Genomic DNA, 12,912 nt, shown 5'->3' on the forward strand with positions numbered 1-12,912 from the left:
GCCATGCAGCCTCCGGTCTTTTAAGGGCACCGTACCTTCATGGGCACCAAAGTTGTCAGGCTCGTGCACACATGGGAAGGCAAGGCCAAAGCCAGTTCTGACCGATTCGACCAGGAACGATACAAAAAGCCGCTTTTGTGAATTTACCACTGATTACTTACACAGATGGTGAAAAGAAGGGTGTTCTCGCAAACCGTCAGCAGAAGTAGCTTCTGTGTTTCGCCTACACCAGCGAAGGTTCCTCTTGTAGAGATGGGTGGTTAGCTGTACTGGCAAAGGTCTGGGTTCTAGAATCAAACGCTTTGTGGCTTGAGTAACATAACCTGTCTGATTTTCGGTTCTGTGTATAAAAGGGGAGTGACATTCATTTCAGGATTGTTGGGAGAGTTAAACACGCCGTCACGTAAGGCCCCGAGTGCCTTAAATGGGTGTAAGCACACTGTTGATTCCAACAAACGTTGGCCATTATCAGCAAAGTGTCCACAGGCCTTCATCCCCGTGTTTCAGCCACCTTAAATGATTTCGGAAACAGGGCAGGGAACAAATAAATATTCACCTCCTGCGTGAAGTTTCCAGCAAGACTGGAAAATCATGTCCCGACATTGACCTCCTTATGTGGGAGGGCACAAATAACCGCCAACACTAAACCCAGCCTAATGACTTTTAACTTATCCAGATCCACCTTAATTAAACCTTTCGCAAACACGATTGGATTTGGGGAGCCAGGGTGGCTCAGTCGGTCGCGCATCCCACTCTTGGTTTCGGCTCAGGTCATGACCTTACGGGGTTCGTGAGTTCGAGCTCCGCGCTGACAGCATGGAGCCTGCTTGCGTTCCCCCCTCCCCCCACTCTTGCTCTCTGCCCCTCCCCCACTCACTCGCACTCTCACTCTCTCAAAATAAACAAAAAAAAAAAAAAAAAAAGATTGGGTTACGTAGGGAAAAAAAGAAGAGATGTGGAGAGAGAGGATTAGGAGAAAAGACAGGTATAACCATTCTTAGCAAATGTTCCCCACCGTCCCGGAGGGGGGGGAAGTGAAATCTTCACAGATCTGCCCAATACCCAGGACAGACATAAGGAGGAGGGACAGATCATTCCATTCTTAGCGTGTCCCCTTGACATCAGACTTCACAACACCATTAACTGGCGCTAGACCCATCTATTCAGGGTCCAAACAGCCCTAGGTCTGAACAGATGGCCTAGAACGTTTCTTTAAGCATGGTATCGCCCTGTACCATCAGGTCATCTTTGAAAGATGTCAGGGCAGAAAGGGCTGGACCAAGAATCCGGGGAGCCACGCTTGGGAGTCTAGGTTGTGTCCCTCCACCTTGCTGACGTTCAGAAAGGAAACTAGGCGAGGGCAGGGTCACGGTAGCTGGTGACGGAAACCCGGAAGGAAGAAGCCATTTGCGTAATTTTTCTTGGGGCAGGGGTCAGGAAGGGTAATACCTCTTCCTGACCTCCAGAGCCACCGAGACTGCTCTGCACTGATTCTCCAACATGCACCGATTCTGCAATACGGCGGAGGCCGTATTCCAACATGCAAAAGGCATTAACAGCAAGGCACCGTCTAAAGGCCACTCCTTGTTGGCTGTCGGTGAATTTAAGAAAAAGGCCTCGTCTGCATTTGAGTGACTCTGGTCCCCGGAACCAGGACTCTCAACACTGAAGTCGGCTGCTGGAGGTCTGAGCATCTCCGCTACCCGACCACAAAGACCACCACCACCAGCACCCCCCCCCCCCCCCGCCCGAGATGACACAGACACACACGCGCGCGCAGCTTTCGATAGAAGTTTCCTTTTTATTTTTGAAATTGAAACAGCAGAATGAAGCGGTCTGTAGCTTAAACAACCTTCATGGGAAAAGCTGGAGCGCCCATCCAGCAAAAGAACAAATTCGCAAAGTCTGAGTCAGCTGCCCCACCTCCCCCGACAAAGCAAAGTACAGATTAAAGGGTGGGAGAAAGGGTACAATCAAAATACCGTGGCGATGGCTGGCAGACTTCCAGCCAGGTACAATTTTCAAAGTGGCCGCGAATTACAAAATGGGATAGCACAGTCACATGCAGGAGCCCCTTCCGGCCGCCACCAGGATCCGCATTCCAGAAAAACACACTTTCCACTCTCCTGAGTTAAGAGGGGTCTCAGGACTGGATGCGAATTCACTTTGCACTGGGGAGGGGGCTCCTTTGACTTATTCTGGTTTCCGGGACCAGGAGGAAGATGCTGGAGCAAAGGGGAGCATCCAAGTGGCGACAGAGGATGTTTATTCATTATGCTAACTCATCATCTGCTGAAATTCATTTTGAACACCTTTACATTGCAGTGGGTTACATAAAATGTACACGGAAGTGTTACAAGTGGCCTCCCAACCCCCACAGGGGGAAAAGGGTGAGTCAAGACTTAAGCACCCCAACACACACACACACACACACAGTCTTTATTCTTGCTGGGGGGACGGAAGTCACCTGGCCGGGAGGGTGTCAGGGGGAGGAGCGCAGGTAAGACTCACTGGTGGGAACAGGGTGTAGGGGTGGGACAAGCCAGGGGGGCAGACCGTGATCGCCGTCCCAGTTAGGACAGCACATTATCTTAAACAAGTGGAGAAACTCGCCAAAGAGTGAAACTTATTTACGGGGGAAAAAAAGAGAAAAGTCTGGGGAATTAAAACAATCCAGTGGTCACTGGAAAATGTCTCCCTCTTTCTTTCTTTCTTTTTTTTTTTTTTTTTTGGTTTTTTTTTTAAATTTTTTGGAAAGTATTTTTAAGGTAATATTTTTTTTTTTCCTTTGGAAAAAGAAATCTTTTTCCCCCCCTAACCTAAGCAAGTGGAGTTGCCACTACCTAATTTATCTCTATTGTCTTGCTAAGAGGTAGATAAAACAAAAGTGAAATGGGGCTTCTATGAGGAGGTCCATTAGAGGGTGGGGAGGGGCTGGGATTGCCCAGTGGACTCCCCGACTACAAAGACGCCTGAGCGACCAGAGGACCGGGGGCCTTGGACTCTCTCAGGGCAAAGGATCCCGCACCACCTCTTCTAGAGCCAACTGTCCTCCCCCCCTCCCCCCCCCCGCCCCCCCTGCGAAGACTGAGGACACAGCAGAGGCGGAGCATCTCAAAGAAACCCTGTTGAAGAGGTCTTAGCTCTGGCTTCCCCAGGCTTCCTGACGCTAGGGCTGAGTGATGGGTTCCAGGCCAAAGCCCCGGATTTCACCTCCAGCCAGCCTCTCTGGTCCAACGAGATAGGCTAGAGCAAGTGAGCGGAGGTCAAGCCGGAGGGAAAGGGGTGACACGCTGGACCCCCGGGCAAGGAAGGCGGAAGGGGGGGGGGGACTTAATTGCCAGACCGCCCAGCCCCCTGGACAGGGGTGGGGGGAAGTCCTGGCAGGCCTGCCTGTTCCTCAAGAACAAACCTTTTTTGTGGCACAAGACTCAACTCACTTCTCCTGGCTAGGATTCATACCCTTATGCACGAGTCCCTGCCCTCGGTTCCAATCTTATTGTAAGGATTGAGGTAGTTAATCCATTTCTACTCGTAGCATCCATCACCTGTGGTAACTCGAAAACACACGCTCCCGAGGAGCTTCCTGCTGTTTAAGAGAACGAAAACTTCTTCCAATGTCTCGTCAGTCCGGATTCAACCACGCTAAGACACCACGCTAACGGTGCCCACATCAGGCTGTGCCCCAAGGAGGTGCACGGGCCCAAGGGTCAAGGTTGGGATCTGGCCCTCGCCCTCTACCTTCACCTTCGGTCACGAGGCCTCCTCCCTGCCCTGTACCCCGACAGAGAAGCCTTATGTATCCAAAGAAACCGAAGCTTCCAGCTGGCGTTACTCGAAGTCTGGGTACCAGAGAGACGTTTCTGCGTCTACGGCATCGAGCGTTTGGAAGGGAAATGGCTTTATGTCCCCTGGCATGGAGGTCTCCCATCTTCCTGCAATTACCGTGGTCAGGCTGTGCTGTCTTCCTTCCACCAGTTTGCAACAAACAGGCAAAAAACAGTGGCGCGGTTTGAATGTCAAAGCCACTAACTAGGGTCTCCCCGGAAAACACTTCAGGAGAATGAAAGCAGATCGCCTCCCCGCTCCCCGCCCCCCCCCCCCCCGGTGGGAGGTGGGAGGAAAGGGGTGACTAGAGGTGCCGGCTTTGGCTTCGGAGTGAACTGGAAGCCTGGGCGGTCCCTCTGGGGCTCTGTGAGGTAGTTACATAGCACTGCTCGTTCCCAGTTTGGCAGAGGGTTATGTCTGGGGTGGGAGGAGGGGAAGGCACCCTTGAGAGCTAACTGAGGCCCCTCCTCGCTGCCAGTCTGCCAGGCCTGAAGGGAACTCGCCATGCTATCTCTGCGGTGGGGGCAGGGGACAGAGAGCAGTACCACGTGGAGGAGCCCCAAACTTCCCCTCCTTCCCCAAAGTGCAACCAGGAGCCAATGGACCCCTTTCTCAGCTCCCTACCCCCTTGGCAAGTTAAGCACCGCCCCCACGTCCCCCAGGAGCCTCAGAAGGGAAGGGACGGGTCTTTAGCTCGCACTGTTTCCAGGAGCCCCTCTCAGAGGGCCCAAGTATACGTTGAAAGATGGCTACTGCTTGGCTTCAGAAACGGCCTCTCTCAGCCCCCGTCTGTCTGTCTGTCTTTGGCACAGAGGAAAACGGACACAGAGCCACCTGGAGTGTTCCCCGCAGTGCTCTCTGGGTTTTACATGGGGTCTTTCCTGCCAATAGTGAGGCATACCTAAGAATAGCTCCCAACCACCACCCCCCCCCACCCCCCGGAGGTGGAGAGCTCACGGGAAAGGAATAAGGACTTGACAAGGACCCAGGGGAGGGCAGGAAAGGGCAGCAGGAGATAAAACTCTGTCCCTACGTATGGCTCTCTCCTACCCAGACCCTTCTGAGGAGCCGAGTCCACAACCCAAACTGCAAAAGGCAACCAGACCCTAGAGGGGATTAAAGCCATCCGGGTGTAACTGTCAGATGCAGCTTTGAAGTTAAGTGAATCAAACCATTTTGGTTTTTTGTGTGTTCCACAGAATAAAAAATATATCCTAAACAGATGGTCCTTTCTTAAAAATATATATGTAGCGCACACACACACACACATATATATCTCTCTCTCTCTCTCTCTTCAGTATAGAAGTGGTTTTCTAAAAGTCACTTTTCTCTGATCATCCAAATCTCCCAAGTGCTTTCCGCGTTGACTTATCTCGCCAAGGACGGGGAAATGGAGGTGATGTGCAGGAGGGCAAGGCGCTGCCCCAAGACCTAGCCTAAGGGTCAAAGGCGGGCCCACCAAGACAGGTCCCTTTATCCCGCTAAACTTTAACCACCAAACCATATTCCTTCTGCTTCTGATAGGGTAACTTTCACAACTTTCCTGCTGGGCAAATATCAGCGATGAGTGGAAGCTGTGCCTAATTCAACTAACGTCTGACAGTCCCTCGCCACACTTCCTGGTCTCTTCCGGGAGCTGAACCAGCCAAAGGAAAAGGACGTGGGCTTAAGGTGTGACGGGAGCAGGATCCCAAGGAAACTGAACACTGCAACAATCACATTTCAGGTACTGTGGGTGGTTTTTTTGTTTGTTGGTTTTTGTTTTTTGTTTTTCTGCTGGTAGTTTGAACCGGATATTAAAGCATGCTTGCTGCTGGAAATTCGCCTTAAATCACCAAATGGCCGATGTCTGAACGTTATCTGCTTCATTTTGGGCTAAAGCATATAGAGCCAGAGATGGAAGTTGGGAGACCCTTTTTTTGTGGTTAGGGCAGGTGGGAAGCTCAATTACAGAGGCCTGATATCACCCCTAAATGCTCTCCTGCTTCTTCCTCTCTTCGGGGTAGACAGTTCTGGAGGTTGTAAAGGAATGTCATGGGGACGCAAGGATAAGACACGAGCGAGGCAGGAACCTGCCCCCCAGTCACATTCCCATACCCCCCGACTGCTTCTTGCACGCACCACCCTAAATCAAGAATTCCTTTAGGTTTGGGTCCGCTGTTAGAACCAATCAGATCAATCTAAAGATGACAGGAGACGAAGGGGCAATCATCTGAGTGTCTGCCTGCTCCTTGGTCTGTTGACGCAGACCCAAAGGAACAGCAAGATGGGACTGAAATGAAAACAACACCAAAAAAAGAAAAGACTGCAATGACAAACCAGGTGGACCTCTCTGAGGGTAAGAGAGCAGCTGTGTCTCTTCCACCAACGGAATCTTGGCTCCCATACTTCTAGAAAGAGAAATAGAGGGTTTTTTGTTTTTGTTTTTTTTAAGTGGGTATACTTTTTAGATATTATTTCACTCCTCGATAAAACGGAGGCAATTATTTAAAAATATCTCAACAGCACCACTGGTGGGGAGAACTGGCTGGGATGCCCTTTAACCAAAAAGGGAGAGAGGAGACAGCCATGAGCAGGTGGCTGGGGACTGCTGTTCGGCCACCAGAGGCCCACGGCTCTGCTAGGTCTCTGAATCCCCAGCAGGCGGGATTTCCCAGGAGAGGCCAGTGGCTTAGGAATCTGGGAGTCAGAGATCAGGGCCTCACCCCGGGCTCTCTCCACCTTGGGCCGCTGAGCCCCAGCCTCCTCCCAAAGAGCCAGCCCCTGCTGCCCTTCCCATAGGGCCTGTTCTCCATAGAGAGATCCTAAAGGCTTACACTGGCTCATGTTGTAAGAAATTATGAAACATAACTTTCTCGTTTTTTTTTTTCTTTTCATTAAAAAAATAAAATATTCAAGACTATCAGCTTCTCTTTTGCTTTGCTTTTCTTTTTTATATAAAATATCAGCAAGCCGCAAAGAAAAAAAAAAAGGTTAAAAAAAGGTGGGGGGAACAAAAAGGAAAGTAATTGCTGAGGTAACTTCATACCTTGAGGTAGTTTACTTCGCGCACAGCATTACCTGACTGACTCCGCCCACGTGTCATGGTTGTCTCGTTGTTACTACTGTTGTTGTTGCAGTGTCGGAAGGAGGGGACTCCACGCATGGGCTTTTCCACATGCAGAGAGGCCTTCCTCCCTTCCCAGCACACTTGATAGCATTGTCCAAGGTAGCTAACTAAAGTGCACCACCTGGCTGATATGCGTTGACAATCAGTATATTAGGAGGGGAGGCCCAACCTCATTCAACTGATGGCTGCTGTCTTCCACAAGGGCTGAACTTCCAACGGGATCTTACTGAGCCTGGGAAATTAATAAATTAAGCTTATTTACCCCTTTGTGCATAAGGTTGCTGGTATTTTGAACTTTGTTTTTAGGCACAACTTTTGTCATGCCGGTGATTCACGGAGGCAGAAGCCATCGGTTAAATCATGCCTCTGGGATAACAACAGAAGCAAATACTCTCCCATTTACTGGATATTCATAACGTACGCCAGACGGTGGACTTCAGCTTCACCGGGAGCTCGGGGTTGGGTTCCACATCCCACCTCCACCAAGGGAACAGTGCCGTGGCGGGGGAGTGCCCCACAACCCCTGCCTCTGGGAACCAGCCCTTATAGGAGCACACGGGCTGGAGTGAGGGCACAGTGGCAGCCTTTGGGGCCACTCAAGTCCTCCGTGGAACTGAGACTTTATCAAGGGGAGTTACGTCCCCTTCCCAGTGCTCATATCCAATCATTAAAATAGACTTTAAAAAAATATAAAATCTGCCTGAGAATGGTGGGAATCAGGGACAGTACAGTGGTCAGCCCCTACCCTGCCGAGCATTCACTACCGCCCACGTGCACCTAGATGGGGAGAAGGACGTGAATGGGGCAGGGAATCTCAGTGGGGAAGTCCCGACAGAGTGGAGAACATTTTCATCGCGTCAATTTTTCAAGATGGCGATCTGGACTAGATCAGCCATAAGGGCACTCCTTTTAAACGTGGATTACTATACAGTTTAATCACATTTCTCCCCCATTCTTTATTCCTTGCTGTTCCTACTGGTTGGTTAGGGAAGGAGTGGACTTAAACTATAGATGCTGGTGTGTCTTCTCCTCTGAGTCAATAATGTAAGCAAAACAATGCACTGGTTCCCACCTTTTCTGGTAGCAGTACAGATAAAACAATTAGCGTGACTTCAGGAAGAGGCTATATAGGAAGAGGTTATGTCAGGGCACGAGAGTAGAGGTATTTTAATCAACGAACCAAGTAGGAGAAGGCTGGAAGGATTTTCGGGTTGAGAAGCAAACCATCCTTTGAGGCTGATTAAAACACCCCTCTGCATGATTTAAAAACCTGAAGGAAATTTTATTTCTCTTCCCACTGGGGCCTGACCCACTCTCTTGGTGGGACCTGGAGAACTTACTTCAACAATCCACGTTTAAAAGCACCCTGAGCTAGAATTTCCATGGTGACACCCTGAGGGGCGGGCAGTGTCGGGCCAATTGGTTGGGCGTGTGGGGCCGAGGGATCAGGGTTCCTCACTGGAACGTCTTTCCTCAAGCCAAGCGGGCAAACCTGGTCTACATCCCGGCCCAAGGGTCCCTGATTCCCACTCATTCTCAGGCCTGCTGGGGAGAACGCGCTCTCGACTTCAGCCCGTTGTCCTTGAGTCGCCGCGAAGGGAAGGGGCTGGTCACTTCCTCCGTGCCTGGGCCTGGTTACTCTGTCCCTTTTGGTGCAGCTGTTTCACTTGGGCCAGGATGTCTCGTATCTTCCGCTGGGCCATCTGTAGGAAAAAACAGACGAGCGGCAAGAGTGAGGGCCTCCGGTTAACAAAGTTGCCACACGTACTGCGGAACCCCGAATCAACCTCCTGGAGTCGCCAGGAGCGTGTGCTCCCTCGGAGGGTCATAAACTTTGGAGACCTCCTCCCCACTGACCACAGCCCCACCACACACGTCGACGTTCCCAGGAGAGAGAACGAAACGTCCAGAGACGGATTTAGAAACCAGCAGTGACACCGAAGCCCCACCGTACAAAATGGATCGGTGTCTCTCCCCTCCCCTTCTCAAAGGCGCCTTCTCTAAGAACACGGTTCCACGACGGAAATCAACACCACAATGCGACGCCCGGAACCGGTCGCCAGAATCGCGTCCTCCCACCCACGGCGTGCTTGGTTTCTTGGTTAAACAGAAAGGTGGTCTAGGTTGAGGCAAGACGGTGGACTCCCTTTTTTTAGATCACTTCCTACTCGGTCAGCCCCGAGCGGACGGCTTACGTAGCTTTTCTCTCTACTCCTCATCCCAACAGATGAAAACCATCCCCGCTTCGGTACTGAAAACCTCCTGGCCCTGTGCATCCTCGCGTACGTCCTTTACCCTCTTAAGCTCACACCCCCATCCGTAAAATGAAGCTATCGTGGGGCTTACGCGAGTTAATATGTGTAAACCACACAGAATAGTGCTTGGTGCAGCAGACTCGGCCACAGACGCTACCGTTAATACTTCTCAAAAGACGGTCCCAGAAAAGTCAGCCAAAGCCATACGGCGCAGAAGACCACGCAAGGGGGGTTCGAGTTCCAAGGCCTCTGCCTCCAGAACCCACGTTCCTGCTGCTGCACAGCCACACCACACTGGGAACCAAGAGCCCGGATTCCCGGCTCCCGTACTGCCTTAGACAGTGTCGGTCGGGCCACAAGCCTGCTGTGAAACGTCTGTCCTCTAAGAGGAAGGGGTTACGTCCAAAGGCCTCCGTACCCCTTCCGGTTCCGACACTGGAGGATGTTAGGAAAACCTCACTCCCTTCCGGTCATCCTTTGCCTGACTTTTCAAAGTACGGAGCATTTGACCCCGACATCCACTCTCCTTTGCAGGCTCTGGGGTCAGTCCCAATGCTGGGCAGTGCCGACCGGCTCCCTGGAGGTGGGGGTGGGGAGTTCTGCAATGGGACGGTGGAAGGACTGGAAGCAGGGATGGAAAAGTCATTGTGAGAAAGGCTAAGGGACTGTACTGGGGAAGGGCCGTCCAGAATGTTGTTATCGGCATTATTATTTCACAAACAAGACTTGGCGGGGGAAGGGGGTGATACCAATTTCCTTTCTCATCCTGTGCACAAGGTGTTAGCGAAGCACTAACGTTAGACAACAGGAAAGACTCTTAGTTGATGACCAAGAATATAGAATACATAATTATATAGGATATATATCATACATGTAATCCTCAGACCGCTCTCCCTACAGCCTCAAGAGGAAATAAGACATCTACACGTCACACTCCTACACTTAGAAAAGAATGATCCAGGGGCGCCTGGGTGGCTCGGTGGGTTAAGTGTCCGACTCTTGATTTCGGCTCAGGTCACGGTCTCACAGTCTGAGTTCGAGCCCCACCTCAGGCTTACGCGACAGCACAGAGATGGCTTGGGATTCTCTCTCCCCTCTCTCTGCCCCTCTTCTTTCTCTCTCAAAACAAATTAAAAGGAAACTGAGCCAGCCCGGAGGCAGGCAGAGTCCACCGGATTCATCCAGGCCATGGAGGTCAACATCTGGAGCCTTCCCTCTCTGATCCCTGGGCTCCTGCCACCCTCCCGCAAAAGGGCGGGGGGGGGGGGGGGGGGGGCCGGGGAGGGTGTGCCATGTGTACCTGGCTGGCATAGAAATGCCCGATGATCTTGACGATGACCTGGTCGTTCTCATCTGGGGTCTGGTCTCTGGGCACCACCACCTCGGCTGCTGTCAAATTCTGCAACTCGTTCACCTGCGTGGCCAGGGGTGAAGAGAAGCTCAGGGCGCCATCAAGAAAGGGTGGGGTTGGAGGGAAGGACAAGAGGCAAATTGCTAGCAGGTAACTAGAGGACTCCAGAGCTGGGCTGTGGAGGAGAATTAGGTCAAGGAGCACGTCGGGAGTCCTCAGGTTGTGTGGGGTAGGGGAGAGGGAAGCCAGAGCAGAGCTGTCGGGTTTGAGGACAAAGATCCAGAACTTTCAGCCTGGCCCTCAAGGCTCACCGTTTTGCCACCTTTGCCAATAACCCTGCCGGCAGCTGACGCTGGCACCCGGATATGGGTCTCCAGCTTTACTTCCTCCTTGGGACCAAAGAAGTTCTCCTCCTTGAGTTTTCCATAAATTCTTCCCTGAGCCTGAGAGGAGGAGATCCTTGTTAATCAGCAGGCCATACACGCGACGAAAAGGGAAGCGAGGTAAACAGAGACGTCCGGTCCCCAAGCTCCAGCCCCTCCCCTGCTGCCCCCCAGGCCCCACCCAGGAGTAGATCAACCATCTACCCAGGTGACCGAAAATGCCATTGTCGTGGCATTGACCTGTTCCTTCTGATTGCTTGTAACACTGGAGAGCCGGGGCAGAGTAACTGAACCCATACCTCCCAGAACAATTCATAAGCTACAAATCCCTATAGGGTCTGGGATGACCCCATTGACTCGAATGAGGCCGCAGAGAACAGGCTGTGGGCCGCTGCACACAGCCTAAAGAGCCTGTCCCCATTCTCCATCCCTGCCTCGGTCAGGATGTGCTCACTGTCGGCTCTTGGGCTGTGTGACCAGAAGTGCAGGCACTTAGCGATGGATACAAAGGAGAGAAGGAAATTTGGCATCAAAGGTCTACCTTTGATGTAACTAAGGCAAAGCCCAAGGAAGAAGCCAAGCCCTAGGGTTGGTTTCCTTCTGTCCCGAATTCCTGTTCACCTTCAGACGTAAAGAAGGAAACAGAAGTCAACAGAAATTAAGTGTGATGCCCAACTGGAAGCTGCACTGCAATGCTTTATCCTGCAGGGGCACCTGGTTGCCTCAGTCGGTAGAGCGGGAGACCCTTGATCGCGGGGTCGTGAGTTCGAGCCCCGCGCCGGGTATAAAGATTACGTAAAAGAAATCGGGGCTCCTGGGTGGCTCAGTCGGTTAAGCGTTCGACTTCATCTCACCGTTATCGAGTTCGAGCCCCACGTCCGGCTCGGAGCCTGGAGCCTGCTTCAGATTCTGTGTCTCCCTCTCTCTCTCCTCCCCTCCCCCCTCACGCTGTCTCTCTCTTTCCCCTAAATAAATAAAAACATTTTGAAAAATAATGTTTAAAAAAAGATTACTCCAAGAAATGGATAAAAACCGTTTTTAAAAAGCGTGCGGATCTGCACTCCCACCCGGCCTCAGCTCCCGGGTCTAGCTTGGAAAAACAAAGATGAGAACCTTGAATTGGGCCTCCGGGGGTCCAGTGATGATGACCATACGAACTTTGGAGTCAGGAGTTTCGGGAGGAGCAATCTACAAAGCAAACAGAGGTGGTCAAAGAGGCGCCCCCTACCGCCCACACTTCACCAGAGAAGGATCACTGCGTCTGACCAGCTCCTCTAAGACCACAGATGGATTCAGGCTTGTGAAACTTAACCGTTTAGTTTCACTAGGAGAGATTCTCCCTGCTCTCTGCCCTGGACCCTGGCCGACCAAGGTGTAGAGCCAGCCTGACACTTACCAAAGCAAGCACTGTGTGCCAGGCGCCCTGAGCCCGGGGCCTCGGCTTCCGCAGTCGTGAGCAAACCGGAGGCCGAGGTCCTTGGCTTAGGGGCGGGCGGGGGCTTGAACCCACGTCAGTCCGTGCCAGAACCCAAGTTCGCTTTCTACGCTGCAACACCCGCCCCCTCCCTCGTCTGAGAGCCCGGAAGCAAGGAAGACCCTGGCAAGGGGAAAAGCAAAGGGGGGGCTGCGATCCCTCAAGGGAAGAGGCCCTGCCCCAGGGCTGGCCACCCGGGGCCTCGGGAGCGAGCGAGCGAGCGAGCGCTCCCCTCCTCTCGGGACCCGGAGGCAGGCAGAGCAGGTCACCTTGATGGAGGCGCTGGCGAAGCGGGAGAGCTGTTTGATGTGCTGTCCCTTCTTCCCGATGATGGCGCCCACGGCCTGTGCGGGAATGAACACCTGCACCATTTCCTGCTCCGGAGCCTGCTGCCAAGACAGGGGGTGCCGTTAGCACGGACGAGGGGTGCAGCCCTCCCGCACCCCGGGCACGCGTCCTCGAGGCAGAAGGGCGCAGGCGGCGGGCGGCCAACAGGGGCTACGCCCTCCCCG

The 12,912-nt window shown here is 52.5% G+C and overlaps 1 protein-coding gene across 1 annotated transcript in view; it reads right to left on the reverse strand.

Annotated features, from left to right (window-relative positions):
* Nucleotides 1–1,509: 1,509 nt before the first annotated feature.
* Nucleotides 1,510–12,912, reverse strand: part of IGF2BP1 (insulin like growth factor 2 mRNA binding protein 1) — a 47,112-nt gene continuing 35,709 nt past the window's right edge. Inside the window, exons 11-15 of the mRNA XM_049635890.1 lie at nt 12,670–12,789; nt 12,040–12,114; nt 10,855–10,986; nt 10,493–10,606; nt 1,510–8,640 (exon numbers count right to left, since the gene is read on the reverse strand). Of these exons, the coding sequence (XP_049491847.1) occupies nt 8,548–8,640; nt 10,493–10,606; nt 10,855–10,986; nt 12,040–12,114; nt 12,670–12,789 (534 nt within the window). The 3' untranslated portion in view covers nt 1,510–8,547. The remainder of the gene's footprint in view (nt 8,641–10,492; nt 10,607–10,854; nt 10,987–12,039; nt 12,115–12,669; nt 12,790–12,912) is intronic.

Source organism: Panthera uncia, chromosome E1, assembly GCF_023721935.1.
Source record: "Panthera uncia isolate 11264 chromosome E1, Puncia_PCG_1.0, whole genome shotgun sequence".
NCBI classification, from domain to species: Eukaryota; Metazoa; Chordata; class Mammalia; order Carnivora; family Felidae; genus Panthera; species Panthera uncia.